This window comes from Sesamum indicum, linkage group LG15, assembly GCF_000512975.1.
Source record: "Sesamum indicum cultivar Zhongzhi No. 13 linkage group LG15, S_indicum_v1.0, whole genome shotgun sequence".
Classification (NCBI taxonomy): Eukaryota; Viridiplantae; Streptophyta; class Magnoliopsida; order Lamiales; family Pedaliaceae; genus Sesamum; species Sesamum indicum.
This window is the reverse complement of record NC_026159.1, coordinates 2,309,283-2,325,835: the sequence shown is the minus strand read 5'-3', so window position 1 is coordinate 2,325,835 and position 16,553 is coordinate 2,309,283. Positions and strand designations below refer to the sequence as shown.

General features: G+C 37.0%; 3 protein-coding genes and 1 non-coding gene across 6 annotated transcripts; 2 read left to right on the top strand and 2 right to left on the bottom strand.

Moving 5' to 3' along the window:
* Window positions 1,069-6,439, top strand: LOC105177544 (probable tRNA (guanine(26)-N(2))-dimethyltransferase 1). Of its 2 annotated transcripts, XM_011100737.2 has the most exons (13): window positions 1,069-1,479; window positions 1,862-2,155; window positions 2,272-2,359; window positions 2,616-2,737; window positions 2,998-3,137; window positions 3,228-3,300; window positions 3,938-4,026; window positions 4,120-4,225; window positions 4,820-5,032; window positions 5,317-5,511; window positions 5,628-5,705; window positions 5,804-6,005; window positions 6,153-6,439. In XM_011100737.2, exons 1-13 carry the CDS (start codon window positions 1,336-1,338, stop codon window positions 6,176-6,178), a joined length of 1,770 nt encoding a protein of 589 aa, XP_011099039.1. In that variant the 5' UTR covers window positions 1,069-1,335; the 3' UTR covers window positions 6,179-6,439. The 2 variants fall into 2 exon arrangements, with proteins under 2 accessions (XP_011099039.1, XP_011099038.1); XM_011100736.2 differs by having other exon boundaries at window positions 5,804-6,439.
* On the top strand, window positions 6,721-6,792 carry TRNAD-GUC. Its single transcript has one exon. It is a non-coding gene; the product is annotated as a tRNA-Asp (tRNA).
* Window positions 7,091-8,839, bottom strand: LOC105177543 (alpha-1,4-glucan-protein synthase [UDP-forming] 1). Its single transcript, XM_011100735.2, has 4 exons — window positions 8,362-8,839; window positions 8,020-8,270; window positions 7,773-7,941; window positions 7,091-7,685 (listed from the first exon to the last, which is right to left on the bottom strand). The coding sequence occupies exons 1-4, from the start codon at window positions 8,671-8,673 to the stop codon at window positions 7,371-7,373; spliced, it is 1,047 nt and encodes a 348-aa protein (XP_011099037.1). The 5' UTR covers window positions 8,674-8,839; the 3' UTR covers window positions 7,091-7,370.
* LOC105177542 (cytochrome P450 85A1) lies at window positions 11,050-14,182 on the bottom strand. Of its 2 annotated transcripts, XM_011100734.2 has the most exons (8): window positions 13,824-14,014; window positions 13,143-13,464; window positions 12,894-13,043; window positions 12,573-12,815; window positions 12,402-12,488; window positions 12,241-12,319; window positions 11,509-11,615; window positions 11,050-11,400 (listed from the first exon to the last, which is right to left on the bottom strand). In XM_011100734.2, exons 1-8 carry the CDS (start codon window positions 14,012-14,014, stop codon window positions 11,188-11,190), a joined length of 1,392 nt encoding a protein of 463 aa, XP_011099036.1. In that variant the 3' UTR covers window positions 11,050-11,187. The 2 variants fall into 2 exon arrangements, with proteins under 2 accessions (XP_011099036.1, XP_020554882.1); XM_020699223.1 differs by lacking the exons at window positions 11,050-11,400; window positions 11,509-11,615 and adding an exon at window positions 11,644-12,108 and having other exon boundaries at window positions 13,824-14,182.

Below are 16,553 nucleotides of genomic sequence, written 5' to 3'. Positions count from 1 at the left end.
TTTAAATATTATTTATATATTTTATTAAAAATATACTGATATGACATCGTAAAACACAATTTTATCAACTAATTCAAATATATTCTTGTATCATATAAATATTTTTCACTGAAAATGAAAACATATCAATGTAGTAGCTCAAATAATATATTTTATTTCTATCTATAATATTTTAAAATATGAAAGATAATTTATTATAGAGATAATTATACTCCATTGCCTTATATTTGATTTAATTACACGCGGATTCTTTGTGGTTCAGAATCCATCGACTTTGTTAGTAGTAACAAAAATTTTTAAATAAATTTCTATATTTCCTTCGGATTGACTTATTATTAATCTATTACAAGTCAAATAAAATATTTTATAACAAAATTACCCTCATATATTTTCAGACTTTAATACATGTGATGATGTATATTTTAATTGTTATAAGGATAGTTTAGTAAGAAAACAAATATGTTTGATATGCAATGAATCAATATAAATTAACTGAGTGCAAGTACTCAATTTTATTGAATTTTTATTATATCAACAAATTTAGTGAATTTCGCTAGTAAAATGACTTATTAGATGTAATCAAACTTCATGGGTACTGCATGTAGTTTTTCAAACTACACGAGGTCGGTACATAATTAGACCAAACTTTAGAAGAGAAGAGTATAATTATCCCTTTATCAAGAATATAAAGTTTTTCCTTTCTACTAAAAAAAAAAAATTTGATGCAATTTAGCACCATCTAATATTACAAATGAGTAGAATACCTTCCTATTTAAGAAAGTAAATTGCTTCATTTTGAAAAATATATAAAAAGTGAATTGCTATATTTTTAAAAACACATAAAGATAAATTATTTTTTTATATATATATAACTAATTTGCTCACAATATCACAAAAAAATTGATGCATTTTTGCCTTATAAAAAGTCATGATAAATGCATCAACCAAAGATTAGGGAAAAACTAAAAGGGGAGACTGAGAAATTGACAAAAGAATAAAAACAAAGAACAAATATAAAAATAAAATAATGAAGGACCAAAGTCCTTCGATCACAATCAAACTTTAAATTAAATTTGAAACCCTTCCCTCACTCTCCAACACAGAATCTTCCGCAGTCCCAATCCTGTTTCTACACCAGGGGAGATACACCATTGGACTAGGGTTTTTGCACTTTCCATTTACATTAAATTAACACACACCGCACGCACTGCCGTTGGGGGGTGTCTGCCTTTGCTTCTTTCCTCCCTCCTACGTACTTTGAACGGGGAGAAGAAACCTCCTCAAGCCTCCGCCGCCAGCCGCGAGGAGCCTATTCGTCTGTAGTTTGTTGAGGAGATGGGTGGTGCTGAGGAAATAATTGGGCATGAGAAGCACGAGAACGGCGCGCCCTTTGATCTCAATGATTTCACCGTAATCAAAGAAGGGGAGGCTGAGATTTTGATGCACGCCAAAAACGAAGTCTTTTATAACAAAACCCAGGTTCTTAATGATATTGTCTTGTTATTTTACGTTGTCCTTTAGTTAACGACTTTAGTTCCCTGGCTTGAGGTGATTGATTGTGTGTTGGTTGTTGGTACATTGAATTTGGTTATAGAGTCGATAAACCTTTTCTCTTCTATGGGTCGGCTTGTTTCTTCTATTTAGGTAATGCTTAATAAATGCTTTGTAATTGCCTGAATAAAAGTTTAAGCTTTTCTAATAATCCAAAGGTTAGTTCTTTTGAAGTGATGCTCTAGTTTTTTTGGAAGTATTGGGATTCTGTCAATTCATGGTAACTGCAAATCTGTTATAGTGCTTGGTTTACCGTTGTCCTAATGCTTTTATACTTTGGAGGAGCCTGAGCTTTGGAAATGTGATGCAGGTTAACAACAGGGACATGTCTATTGCTGTTTTGAGGACATTTATATCAAAACGTCAACAAGAGCATGAAGCGATGCTGTCCAAGAAATCAAGAGCTGGACCCAAGGTCTCAGGAGAACCTGTTGCCAAGCCAGAAGCTCTTACAGATACCGTAATGCATGATGAGAAAACTAATGGGGCATGTGAAGTCTCTCAAGAGATATGCCAAGGCGAATCCTGCAGCATCTCGGAAGAAACAACTGCAAAACAAGAGGGGAAAGGTCGGGGAGAACTGAAACCACCTGTCGTTTTGGAGGTTGTAAATGATTCATGTTATTAATGTTGCTCCTCTAAGAAATATCTGTGTTATTGGTATACGTAGTGTCTTCACATATCTGTTGCTCAAACATGCTCTCATTGCGGTTTTGATAGGCACTTTCGGCTTCTGGACTCAGGGCTTTAAGATATGCTCGTGAAGTAGATGGAATTGATAAAGTTGTGGCCCTGGACAATGATAAAGGTAATTTCACATTTCTTACATCTTAGTTGTACAATGGAAATTATACTGGAGGGGTTGTGTTGTTTATAGCTTCCTTCTAAATTTGTTAAGAGTATGTATTTTCCTACATGAGGGTCCTTTTCCATTTGGTAATAGCTGCGCATTTGTACAATTATGTGTGAGCTCAGGTATACTGAGGCAGCACTTTTTGTCCATTTATAGCTTCTCACATGGCAGGATCCATGAATCAGAATGCTAATATTTCCATGTTCTACAGCATCTGTTGAAGCTTGCAGGAGAAACATTAAATTTAATGGTTCAGTAGCACGGTTGAAGGTGGAGTCGCACCTTGCTGACGCTAGAGTATACATGCTTACCCACCCAAAAGAATTCGATGTGGTATGCATTTCGAAATCGTTATGTTGGCCCAAATCCTTATCTGTTAAGAGTGTTGTCTTGACCTAAACTGGAAATGCAGCCAAAAATTTTATAAATCTCAGCATAATTTGGGCCATCTTTACTTTTACGACATGCTTGGCACTTGTTCCTAATAAATGTTTCCGTATACTGTGTCCCGCAACAGTTTGGTATTTCATTTTTTGCATGTTTGCCTTGATGCTTATTTTGATTGTGCTTTATCCCATGAATTGTTATTACAGGTTGATCTTGATCCTTATGGTTCACCATCTGTTTTCCTGGACTCTGCTGTTCAATCAGTTGTTGATGGAGGAATGTTAATGTGCACAGCAACTGATATGGCAGTACTTTGCGGGGGCAATGGCGAGGTCTGCTATTCCAAGTAAGGATTTATTTTTTAATTACTCAATTTTGTCTACTCCTTGCAAGCGCTGAAGGTGGTTCTGACTTTATGCTTTGTGCGTTGAACTAGATATGGTTCTTATCCTTTGAAAGGAAAATATTGTCATGAGATGGCGTTGAGGATCCTTCTTGCATGTATTGAGGTAATTTGTTTTTATAAAGTTCTTGCCTTGAGTAATTGAGTCTATGTCCCTAGTTACTTGTCCATGTACTGATATAACTTATTCTGGTTTTGCCTTCTTTTGGCTACTTGTCCATGTAATTCTTGTTTTCAGATTCATCATCGATTTCAGGTGGTTACTTGTTTAGTTGACAGTGAAATAAATTAATAGAAACAGTCATTATATCTATCATGTATAGCTACGAAATGTAGCAAACTGATAGAGAGGAGAGTAAAATACATAGGGAGGTCCCGTCCTAGAAATGGAATAATATATATATATATATATATTAAAAAGAATAGAGCTTCATTCAAGCTATATCTCTTCTGTGCAGCATGGTAGAATAAAATGTGTGTTTTTTAAAATAATAGACTAGCACGAATTCTGCACTCAAGTAGATAGGAAATGATATTTTATTAGTGGATTAGAAACTTAAAACTGCTTTATTATTTGCCACGACAAGGTTACAACCAAAGGGGAGCTTTGTTGGTGTTAATGTTCTAACTTTTATTCTAAAGCACTCTCTCAGAACCTTAAAGAGCGCCTTTCGTCAATCATTCCTTGATGTGATATATTATCGCATTACCGCATTGTGAGGTAATATCCGTTTAAAATGCAGAGCCATGCAAACCGGTACAAGAGATACATTGTCCCTGTGCTATCTGTTCAAATGGATTTCTATGTACGAGTATTTGTTCGTGTATATACGTAAGTGTTTCTTCTTCAAGTTCGTTAATTTATATGCAAAAGGTACTTTATCATCATTCTTTAGATTGCATGTCTCATTTATTGTGCTTGCAGTTCTGCGAGTGCAATGAAAAACACACCTTTAAAGCTGTCATATGTTTATCAGTGCACTGGCTGTGATTCTTTTCATCTTCAGCCAATTGGAAGGACTGTGTCTAAGGTACATATTGGCATTTGTCAGACTATTCTACAGCTTTAAATTAGTGAAATAATCCCACTCTTAAGTTTTTGCAGCAGAATATTGCTTGATTGACAAATTTCAAGATCTGCGATTTTGCTTTCTGTTGTTGAAGATGTGTAGAAATGCCTGGAAGTTGGGCTAGTTTTGTTGCATAGAACTTCTTGTTATAGGCAAATTTGCTTAGTCATTTCAAGGCTGAAAACTTTTGGAACTTGTCCGCTCTTGTGGTTGATATGCACCTTCGAGGATGTTGGAGAACTGATTACTATTAGGGACTAAAAAATTACACTTGATTTGAAGGGCTAAAATAATCTTTGGCCCAACTCAATACAGAAAATTTCCACAATTCAGTGGTTATTATTTGGCCATAATTTGCCGTGCCCAGCAGTTGTGTTGTTTCTATGTTACCCCATACTATACCCTAAACTTAGGGTGATGTTTTTGTTAGTCACATTGGAACCGGCATAACTATCTTTTTCAGTCAGCATAAGTCATCATCATGTACTCTGACATTTATTAATGAATTCCACTTCTGACTTGAAATTATTTCTTCTTTTTTAATTTGACCTATAGAACACCAGTGTAAGGTACCTTCCTGGATTTGGTCCTGCTGTTGCCCAAGAGTGCACTGACTGTGGCAAAAAATACAATATGGGTGGCCCCATATGGTCTGCTCCAATCCATGATATGGAATGGGTAACTTCCATTCTATCAGATGTGAAGTCTATGAAGGATCGATATCCTGCTTTTGATATGATCTCTGCTGTTTTAACTACAATTTCAGAGGTAAAGCCACTTTCTATCAGTAGACATTCGGATATCGTTGAGAATGAATAAGTGCTTCTTGGCTTGTAATTTTTGGCATTCCATGCTATGATCATAATTGAATCAAGCTACTGCTAGCAGTTAGGTTGCTCTGGCTGAGTATGGTGGCAAGAAATATCAGAAACTGTGATGTTCCTGATGCCTGTAATGGTTGCTATTTTAGTAAAGAAAATGAGTGGCTATGTCATGCTTTGACTCCTGTTCTTTTGTAGTGTTCTTACAATATTTCTGGACCATTTTTGCAGGAATTACCAGATATTCCACTGTTTCTGAGTTTGCACAACCTCTGTGCAACACTAAAATGCACCTCTCCTTCCGCAGTCATATTTCGGTCTGCTGTAATTAATGCTGGCTATCGTATATCAGGAAGTCATGTAAACCCCTTGGGTTTGAAAACAGATGCTCCAATGAATGTGATATGGGATATAATGCGCTGCTGGGTAAGCGCTGTGCATTTTCCTGCACATTCAAAATCCATGCTTGCACGAGTCTTGTTCTTTTCAGCCACACTTTCCAACTTCTATGTGCTTCTAATAGATCATATTCTTATTCTCAGGTCAAAAGCCATCCTGTGAAAGCTCAGCCACCTGATCAGGCTGGAAGCGTAATCCTCGCCAAGGAACCTGTTCTGCAGGTATTATCTTGCACCCTTTTGCACTTTTCTCAGTACTTAAAGACTAAAAGCAAATATAACAACAAAAAATTGTATCGATTTACCTTGCTTGTTTGCAGGCTAATTTTGCACGAGCTGTGGCTTCGCTTAGCAAGGCACAGGCGAAAAAGGTTGCAAGATTTCTTCCCAACCCAGAGCGGCACTGGGGGCCTAAGGTGAGGGCAGGTCGTCAGATTACTAGTAAGCATGTCTCCCTTTTGGGTGCAGAGGCAGTTAAAGGAGTATGTAAGCACGAAGAAGGTGAAGAGCCGGCAAGCAAGCGTAAGAAGACAGAAGAACCTGTTACTCCTAATTTATGATAATAGGCCTCTGCCTTCTTGCAGATGTTCACTGCCTTGGCCCAACTTGCTGGGAGTCTTTTCACAGACAGATTAATACTAAGTTTCATCTGCTGCATTTCCCTTGCAGAGAGAAGCATAGTACACTGTGACTGAGCCATGCACCGGTTTGGAGAAATCAATATCTATACAACTATCGCGGCATGAATTAGAGTATTTACGTACTCGATGGCAATTCCATGAATTACAAGAGCAACCTCAATTTTGTTTTGCTTTGATTTGTGTTTTTGTTTTCTCTTTCATTTGCTCTATGACTCTGGTCTGCAATCAGACTTTTGTACTAGGACTTTTGTTTTTTAACATCTTGCATTCATTTACAAGAAAATAATATGAAAAGAAAAACATAATTCGGTGCTCTTTGATAGTAGTGTGAATTTTGCTTAGTGTCAAATACTGCATTTAATTGAAAATGAACATAGTTTCTGAATGCAATAATTCGAATAAAAAAACGATAAAGAAAAAAAGATTAGTTTGTTTTCGGAGCGAGGATATTTACTATTTAACAACTAATAGTGAATTAACTTTGAGTTTATTGTTATCGAATAACATAAAAGTACCCACATTTTAGTAGGGTTTGAACTTATGATTGAGAAATCATGAGGTTATGATTGAAATAGGATGATATTTTTCAACATCAGGTCGTTGTAGTATAGTGGTGAGTATTCCCGCCTGTCACGCGGGCGACCCGGGTTCGATCCCCGGCAACGTTGTAGTATAGTGGTGAGTATTCCCGCCTGTCACGCGGGCGACCCGGGTTCGATCCCCGGCAACGGCGCTCTTCTTTTTCTTGTTTTTCAGGCTTTATCAATAGCTATGAATCTGTCCGACTCCGTAGTCACATTTTCGCCCCTCGCTCGACCATAACTTTCACATATGTAGACGGACGATTGCGAAGAGTTGGTGCTGCCTAGAGTGACAAGATTTCCGCAGTTGCCGTGCTTCAGCTCAGATATACAAGCAGCACAACTTTGTGCTAGTGACTTATCAAGAACTAGCAAGTCATCCAGCTCATATAAGACCCACTCCTTATCAATACATTAACAATTCTTCAGCTTCCTTCACATTACAATCTAAACATAAACGGCATGCCTGATTGAATCTCTAAATCAATTAGCAGCATTTAACATTTATTTTCACCTACGTCCTCTATTAAACAACTAAAACTGGGAAGGAATACTTGGTAAATTCCACCTAAATCTAGACAAGCCAAACCAAAATTCAGCTAATCGAGTATAACTTCTACAATGGAAAAGTGCAAAACTTCAAAAACTTGTGGCCTAAAACTAGCTTATTTAGCCTTAGTAGGAGGATTGAGCTCATCCCAAGCCTGAATCCATGTCTCCATTGCATCTGCAAGCTTCACAAAGTATGGGTCTACCTTTCCAAGCTTCTCTTTGACCTGTTTGGAAAGTTCAATGTAACATTTCTGGACGGTGGTCGAGTCTTTCGACAGTGTGGCAGCCTGGAAGAAAGGGATTATCTCTTCTTGCCAAAATATGCCGTTGTACTCTTTCTTTAGGTTCACAAAGGGGTTGCTGGCCTTGCTGTGCCAAATATATGGCAGCCCAGTTTTCACACCCAATCCCAAATGATCGCAGATCACCTGAACCAATCAAGAACTAATAATTATTATACTAGTTAGGAATAGATGATGTTCGTGTGAAACAAGAAAACAGCAAGGCGGATGAACCTTGGTGCACCAGCCAGCCCACATGTCATCGTAGCGTCCAATTGGCTGACCGTCTCCCATGAGGCCGAAATACATAGCCGGACCGATGAGATCACGATCAAATGCAAGATTCATGCCACACATGGGAAACAGGGTGCCCTTTGGTATTGTGAGCACTGCATCAACATACCTAACACACACATGATGTCAGTTAACAAATGAAATCAACCACCATACGAATTAAGTAATAAATTGTGTGTAAATTTACTTTGTGTTTCTCTCGAGAGGCTTGACAAGCTGCGTTGGAGCATCGTAATCAGGGATATTCAACCAGAGGCCGTGTGAGACGGCTGTTGGCACGCCCTCCCTAAGGCTGAAAGGGTATCCACGCACAAAATCTGAGCCATCCCTGAAAGGTTCATACAGGGTGTTGAAGAAAAGTGGGGTTGATGGACACAGCAGATTTTTGATATGTTGTTCCAGGGCATTGATCTGTTTGCCAGAAGGGTCTTTTGCTACCTATTTCATCATCCAATCATTGAAATATACACTTGACATGTATTTAATGACTAAAATCAGGAACATAACATGCACACAGTGAGCAACTTACAAAGCAGTCGTCATCAATAGTGAAGATGTACTTCTTCTTGGAGACCATATACCCAAAGCAACGACAGGCGGAGTCCTTGAAGGAAATGCAGGAGGCCTTGGGGCCAAGAATTCTGTTGATATCGTTGCGATTATACAGCTCGTAATCGAAACCATCAGGGACCTTGATCGTCTTCGAAGGGTCTCCATCCTGCACTATGATCAGGTGGTATGGCTGGAAGAAGGGCCTCCACATCTCCAAGAAATCCAGGTTCCGGATAGTTGGTATCACGATGTCTAGCTCATCTTTTAGCGGCGGTGCTGCGGCTGCCATGGCGGAGGAGGGAATCACAATCCACAAGGAGAAAAGCGTGTTGCCAAAGAGTAACGCAATGTGCGTTGTGTGTGAGTTTGAGTTTGGAGAAGGTAAGACGTTGGTAATATAAGGGGAAAACGCTGGAGCGGGGGGGCCGGCACGTGTGGCGGGAGGTGTCTGGACGGGGACTTGTTCAAATAAAGCAGTTGACGCGATTTTAATGGAGGGGGGTACCCTCTATTTCTGAGTGAAGTGTCAATAGTCGTGTCCCACATCATTTTCTAACTACAAGCTGAAACCCTATATCAAAGCCTGCCACAGAAAAAAAAGGTCAATTGTTGAGGGTGTGGGGCTGGGATTGCACACGCTTTACTTAACCCTAAACCGTTGCTCTGTTACCAGAGTATTTGAAAACCAGGGGTCGTTTGTCCGGTGTTTTTCCCCTTGAAAAAATAAGCAAACGCCGATGCACTGCGTGTGCAATTCCCAGAGGTAGTTAACCCCGGGAGTGGCTAGTAGGTGGTGCTGCCTGGCGCTCGGTACGTGGCTTCGGCGGTCACTTGTTTCCTCGCCGCTTCAACCACCCTCCTTTTTTCTCTGTATTACCAAGCATATTTCAACAAGTATGTATGTTTAAAAACAAAAAAACAAAATTTAAATTTCTATTGATTAAAGAAACTATTATATATACATATATGATAAGTTATTACTATATTAAAAAATTAAATTGAGACTGCTACTGAAATACAGAACCAGAAACAATGAAAGAAAAAAGTTTTCAGTTTAATTTAAATATTCTTTTTATATATTTTCTGCGATGATTTTACTCTTAATTATTCTTTAAAGGAAGCTCGAACTAAAGAGACGTTTGGCTCAACTTATAAACTTCTCAAAGTATTTTATAAGATATTTGAGAGTTTATAAAAACTTATAAGATTTCAAATAATTTTTTTTTTATCTTCTAAGGTTTTACAAAAAAAAATTATTTTCATTCAACTTTTTTTAAAACATCTTATAAACTTTATAATATTAATGTGTCATAAGTAAAAAATGTTCTTATTCATACACACATATCCACTCTCTTTAGGATTTTAAAAGTTTTTATTACTTTTTTCTTTTGGTATTCGAAAGAAAAATTCTTCGTTATTTAATAATAAATTTAAAAATTAAAATTATTATTGATATTATATTTATTAAAAAAATATAAATTCAAGACATTATAAATTATATGACTATATATTGCATTGCATTAACAAAAAAATATGAATTATATATATATATATATATATATTGATATATAGCAACATGTCCCCAAAAAGTGTCCAAAACAGTATTTTCTTGATTTATTCAACTTTCTTTATATTGGTCATGATAAAAAAAAATCTGGTCTTTCTCTACATGATCAAATATATAAAAACTTACATGGTCAGATTTTATGATGATTCTTGTATATTATTTTTACTTTTTTTTCCGTCTACATGATCGGATTTATTAACCCCCGTCCACCCCCTTCCCTCTTCCACCATTATTATCCTCCCCCTACCTTCCATCGCCGGCCCTTCCCCTCCAGCCTCGGGTCGCCATTGTCTTCCTTCCCCCCATAAGGTTTATTCTACACATATATATTATACACATATTTTTTAATTAAATTTTATATAAATATATAATTTTAAATCTAGACGATTGATTCGAATTAAAAAAAAATTAAATCTGAATCTTAAATTCAATTATATTCAAATAATTCTTTACATAAAATTATAAATACAATTGTATATTTTAAAATAAAAAATATAAAAAGGTAAAATTTTAATTTTTTTTCTCATTAAAAGATCATTTATTTATTTATAATATTACATAAAATATATTATATTAAATTAATTTTTAGATCGCAAAATAAACTTACATTTTGTTAAATAGTAAGGACCATTTTGTTTGAGGAGAAAAAGAAAAAATTAAAATAGCAATAATGGAAAATAAATACTTAGAGAGGCGCTAAAACTTTTTATTTAATCTGGTTTCTAATCAGGGAGAGGAGTCCCGCCTAAATTTTAAAGCGCCAAACCTTTGCATTGTTGCAGAGATTTGTTTATGGCGGCGATTAGTATAAAAATAGTTCTCAGTGTAGAAGGAGAACAGCGACACATACTGATACAACGTTGGGAAGGCACTCAGTTACTCAAGAAGAGTTGCCGCAAAGACAATGGTAAAAGATCCACAGTACTTGCTTTTGAAATTTTGATAGCTTATGTTTGATGAATATTATGTGGATTTCATGTATGTTTCACTTGTTTACCTGTTCAATTATGTGTTGTTTTGATTGTATTATGTTTCTATCGAACAGTAGCAACGCCCGTTCAGATCATCTTCTATTGGTTTGTTTATGTGCACAGCAGATTATTGCACCATGGAAAAATGGGTTTCGAATCTCTAATGCTTGTGTTAGCTGAAAATTTTTTGTACATCCAAAAAAAGCTACTCTGATCTGCCGTGTTAATTCTTTTTTATCCTCTGTACACAGTTCTCTTGGGGTGGTTAGTGAGTCGAAACCCTAATACGAAGTCCGTTAGGCGCTTCAACCCTTGGGAATTTCATTAGCTTGTCTCCCCCTACTTCTTCCCATTTGTACTTTGTCACAAAATAGTGAAGGAACGTGGAAATTTCGGCCAGTCCGAGTTCCTTTCCAGGACACTGTCTAGTGCCTCCTCCGAATATCAAGAAATGGTGTTGATTTTCTAGGCCTTTGTCCTGCGGTTTGAAACATGGTTGAAGTTGTTAGTTGTCGCTGATTCTGGAATCAATAAACAATAACATTTGCAATAATGAAACTGTTATTTAAGATTTGTTACTACGAACCAGCCATCTCCATGGGTTGAAGGTCAATGGATCAGGATAAAGGCATGGATCGTAATTGACCTCCCTTGTGTATACATATATCCTCCATCCCTTGGGAATCAGATATCCTGAAAGTGGAATAAGTAAGAGATAAGCGACTGTGCTAACACTATTTCATTGTGTGTTTGACCAAGAAAATGAAAAATGAAAGCTTCAATTGAAATTTGAACATTATAGGCCTTAAGCTTGTTCTTTCTCTTAACACAATCTAGGACAGTTCGTGGTGGACTAGCTTTTGTTGGGTTAAGAATAATAATTCGGAAATTAGATTCATTGATTGTTTTTAGCACTTGGACTTGACAAAGGAATAATTTAAGTTTCTGATTGGAAAGATGAGCAGTGATAGAATTGAGTTCCCTCCTTTCTTATCCAAAACAATGGACAAAATAATTCTTCGGACCAGAGATGGGTCATCAATCGAATGTCTTGGGTTGGAGTGGTAGGTTATCCATGTGGATCGTGATAGGGTAGGGTCCATACAGAAAAATGATCTCTTAGTCTATGATTGCTTGAATGTGCAACTGCTGCTTTTGTACAATTCTTTTATTTTTGAAGTGAAAGCTGCAAAAATGGGGCAAATATTTGAGAACTCCTCCTTCAGGCAGCAAGTAAATTTTGATTTCCTGTGTGGGCGGCTAAAGCATAAAGAAAGCAAAAAGGAATAGATACTGAGAGAAAAGAGAGTGTGCACACCATTTATTTCCATATCTCTTGTTGTTTTCCTCAAAACTCCGTTCACGATAGTAGCTAGTCTTGATGTCTCATATATGACCTGCAATAAGAATTATCCGTTGAGCATTATTACTTAAGTTTTATTGCACTAATTTTATGAGAAAGCTAGCAGAAAAACTTACAGCACGTGTGAAACGCATTGATTTGTAGTCATTGTAATGAATAGGATCCTCAGGCTTTTTTCTATCTCTTATTGCCATATGTTCTTTCTGAAAAGTTTGAAGCTGAGTTAGAACGCGTGATGATACAGTAATGAAACACAAGCATACTTCATGAACAAGATTTCCGCTCACCCTTAATTCTTCAAGTACTTTTGGATGGTCATGAAGATACTTGACAGCCATCATAGAAGTAGTAGATACGGTCTCATACCCAGAATACAAGATTGTGATGATTAAGTCTATCATCTCCTCATCACTCAGCTTATATTTATTTTCTTCACCTACTAGAAAACCAAGCATGTCCTCTTGATTTTCTCCAGAAGCTCTTCTCTCTTCTACCAGTTTTCTCAACAAGCTTGTAATGTGTTGTCTTGCCTGTGATGGGTTTAAGTTGTTAGTACCCCTTGAGCTATTTCACTTTGTTGAAACACATAAACTAGGGATGAGATGTACCTGAAACCCGCGATGATAGTTTGTGTTGGGAAGGTTGATAGGGAGTGAAAGAGTTCCCAGTACTAGCTTAAAGAATTCAGGCATGAAAGATTGGGATATTGAGCTGGCTTCCTTGCTTGCTATTTGTCTCAATGATGAGAGAAACGCCATCTGAACAAAGATCATGTGTTTGTTTGTATCAGAACAGAGTCGTAAGAATTTATAGTATTCCATGATTCATTGAATAGATCTAGAGTTTCCAGTACAAACCTCTTTTGTTTTCTCTTGAATATCAACAATTTTGTTGTTCCAGTCGCTCAGATGGGATCTCATGAAATCGTCGATTTTTGGCAACAGCTGATCTTTAATCATGGTAGGGCTAATAAGAGCAAGTAATGCCCCTCTCATATGCTTGTGGGCAGAACCGTGGACAGCTGCAATGTTGCATTTCCCTAAAATATCTAACATTGACTGTGGATAGCCAGGGACAAGGCCTTTTGCCTCATTCACCAGGATATATCTGTTTAACTCTGGATCCATCGAAACTATGGTAGGACAGCCCAGTATATGGGATTTGAAAAAACTCCCAAACCTGTCATCGCAACAAAAGTGAAGGAAAAATTAGGTGAAAATTATAAGCCACATACAGAAAATGGTTAGTCAAGAATCTTAAATTTTAATCAAAAAATTCTAGAATCTTAACAACAAAAGAGTATACTGGTCGACAGGTTAGCATGTGCTCCATAGGATTCTTTTTATTGGTTATCATGCACATAAACATGCAAGCACCCTACAAAAAGTTATGATATTATGCTGTAAGTTTTTGATGCATTTATCTTTTGATTGACAGGTATGTTTCCTACCGGATGAGTTGATAAATATGTATTGGAAGATTACATTTGCGATAGTAAATATGAATGTCAGTTCTGCAATAAGAATAATAAGAGACACCTTGATCTCTGGTTTTTCATGAAGCCTGGACCTTGCTTTAGAAACTCAGTGGTCTCTCCAAAAACTGGCCATCCCATGGTACCAGGAGGTAATCCTTTCTTCCTGTACCTTACCTCATTCCATCTCAGTAATGCGATACTCAAGATGCAGAGGCTCCAAAACACTGCTAGAATAATAACCAAGCCAGCCATTTCTTCTCCCTATAAGCTCCAACTACTAGAGAGAGAAAGGAGAAGAGGGAAGCTGGGAAAGATATGGGATTTCCTCTAGTTTGTACTGCCTGTTCATGAGTTCGTGCGGGTGTTTATATAGACCCGGTGAAATCAATGTCAAGAGAGAGGGAGAGAAGGATGCCTAATACGCCAAAATCATGCACATTAGAGGAGTGGGACCTGGCCCTAAAACCTGAAGGAAAATTAAAGGCAGAATCAAGAATTAAATTACAAAATCTTGGTAACTCAAATATTTATATTCTGCTCGACTCTTATTTTTTCTTTAAAAAATTGTATCTAATACCTTAAATTCTTTCATTTTTCTGGTCCTTTAAAACTGTAGCTGTGAGGATATACTTAGCTGGAATTTTGAATTGCAAGTTGTGTTGTTGATATAAGTTACTTTACAGGTGTGGCTCTCTAGTGATTTTTTATCCCTTTAGGAGCTGTATTCCTAATCATTTGGTTACTAATTAATCTTATGTTAAAAGTATTGGAGAGAAAATCTGCCTTTGACTGATGTTAGAATTTTATGCAATAGAAGAGCACATGGACGCCACCCCATTAGAAGCAAAGCACTGCAACTAAATGGTTCACATGTCTGTCAAATAGATCTGTACATGAAATTACAAAAGTCACTCGAGGACATGTTCTTGGTTAGCGAGTGTGTTTGAGAGAGAGAGAGACAGAGTTATTTCCATGAAATAACAAAAGTCGCTGGAGACACGTTCTTGGTTATTGAATTGGAGAGAGAGAGAGAGGGTGTGTTTTTTGGGTTCTACCCTAACTTTAAGCTAGAACATAGAAGTCATAGTCGGTACCCTATTATTAGATTGAACTTAAATCTGTAGGTTGTATTTTCTAGTAAACTTCCCCCGTGAAATTTGACTTTTGGACTGTTTCGCACTTAACTTTTCCAAACTTGTTATCCAATAGTTCCCCATGTTCTAATCTTTGCTCGCATCTCAAAATTCAGTGACTTTTTGGAGCCTTGTGCGCAGAGGGGAGGCTATAAAAAAACAGAGGAAAGAGCCCTTTTTTTTCTTCTAGTTAATGGCAATCCACTAAGCATGATTTATAGTTAGATTCTTGTGGGAGAATAAGATAAAAAACTTAAATATTGTGCTAATCACATCACCTTGACATTCAAATCGCGCTAGATTTATGCTTCTTCATTCACACACGTAACTAAAGGACAGTCTAATTCCATTTCTGCCCCATGTGGAGAGATTAGTGACTACTGAACGTGCGGGAATTCCTTGATAATTGGTATTATTATCAGATTTTTTATGCTTAATAATGCTTGAGTTGACCGCTTTGACTAAATCAAGCTCCAAGCCTCCTGACATACTAGTAGGATCCCAGACGTATAAATGACTTAAGAATATAGAAAACGTTCTTGTGAAGAGGCCTGTGTTCCTCCTTGGCTCAAAACATAAAAAGGACATAAGAAATATGTTTGAAAAATGTGGATGCTTGTTGTTCACTTGATTTGAGCTATCTAAACCATGCAAATGGTGATGCCGTACACAAAGGCGTACATGCTTGACTTGTCTCATCAGTAGGTGAGATTATTTGCACAGAAATTTGTAATACATGCTCCTAAGACATGGTTTGTCTTGTAATTTTCATTTATCTCTTCTCCTCTCATTTTGTTTATTGACTTTGAGCGGAAGCTGATGGCTTGTCATAATGTGGCAAAAAAGGTGGGTTGGAAAATGACTTGAAGAGAAGTGTGGATCCTTGAGAAGATCCTTAGAAAGGGATTTGACACAACTGACACAGTGCCACTTCTACATTCAAAGAAAGAAATTTGTGATCATCCACCCCCTCTTTTCAAGGTACGTGTTATATTAGAATTGCATTTTTGCTACTTAAGGGAAAGAATGTGTTGGATCTCAATTTTATTAGTACCATTAGAAATTAGTCTAGTTGCATACTATCCTAACTTATGCTCCATACCACAACTTGAAGCCAATTATAAGAAATCCCTCCACATAATGTACTTAGCCTTTTTGTTCTATTTTATATAGCGGGCTACTCTATTACGAATCAGGTAAACTAAGTTATAGGATAAATTTGCACATGTAGTATGACTAGTCACGAAACATACAATTACATTTATCGATGTTCGGTTTAGGCCTAGTCTGAACGTTCTTGGGACTACTATAGTTTGATTAATATTTGGTTACATGAAAGAAAGAAGACGATTTATGACGTCATTCCGAATAAGTTGTTTTAGAGAAACAGGAAAAAGATATTGCCGACAAAAATACAAATCAGCGAGGGAAAAGGAAACCCATTAATAATTTTGAAAATTTTGGTAAATAGGAAGTGGGGCAGAAGAAAAAGATGGGAATTGTATGAATGGTAGCACACAGGTGGATAAAAAAGATGTGCACGGAAACTACAGAAAGGATGCACACAATAGGCTGCAAAAGGTTGCATATATACAAATAATAATGTAGAGAGAGAAAGAGTTGGGGGGGGGGGGGGGGGGGAAGGTCTCCCCCCACAC

Coding starts and splice junctions, on each gene's coding strand:
- LOC105177542 (XM_011100734.2), bottom strand. CDS start 14,014: ATGGCTGGCTTGGTTATTATTCTAGCAGTGTTTTGGAGCCTCTGCATC. Junction 13,044..13,142: donor TTCAAGAGAAAACAAAAGAG/GTTTGTACTGGA, acceptor ATCTTTGTTCAG/ATGGCGTTTCTCTCATCATT. Junction 11,401..11,508: donor TCAACCCATGGAGATGGCTG/GTTCGTAGTAAC, acceptor TTCAAACCGCAG/GACAAAGGCCTAGAAAATCA.
- LOC105177544 (XM_011100736.2), top strand. CDS start 1,336: ATGGGTGGTGCTGAGGAAATAATTGGGCATGAGAAGCACGAGAACGGC. Junction 2,156..2,271: donor AACCACCTGTCGTTTTGGAG/GTTGTAAATGAT, acceptor CGGTTTTGATAG/GCACTTTCGGCTTCTGGACT. Junction 4,027..4,119: donor GTATTTGTTCGTGTATATAC/GTAAGTGTTTCT, acceptor TTGTGCTTGCAG/TTCTGCGAGTGCAATGAAAA.
- LOC105177543 (XM_011100735.2), bottom strand. CDS start 8,673: ATGGCAGCCGCAGCACCGCCGCTAAAAGATGAGCTAGACATCGTGATA. Junction 8,271..8,361: donor CTATTGATGACGACTGCTTT/GTAAGTTGCTCA, acceptor ATGATGAAATAG/GTAGCAAAAGACCCTTCTGG. Junction 7,942..8,019: donor CCTCTCGAGAGAAACACAAA/GTAAATTTACAC, acceptor TGTGTGTGTTAG/GTATGTTGATGCAGTGCTCA.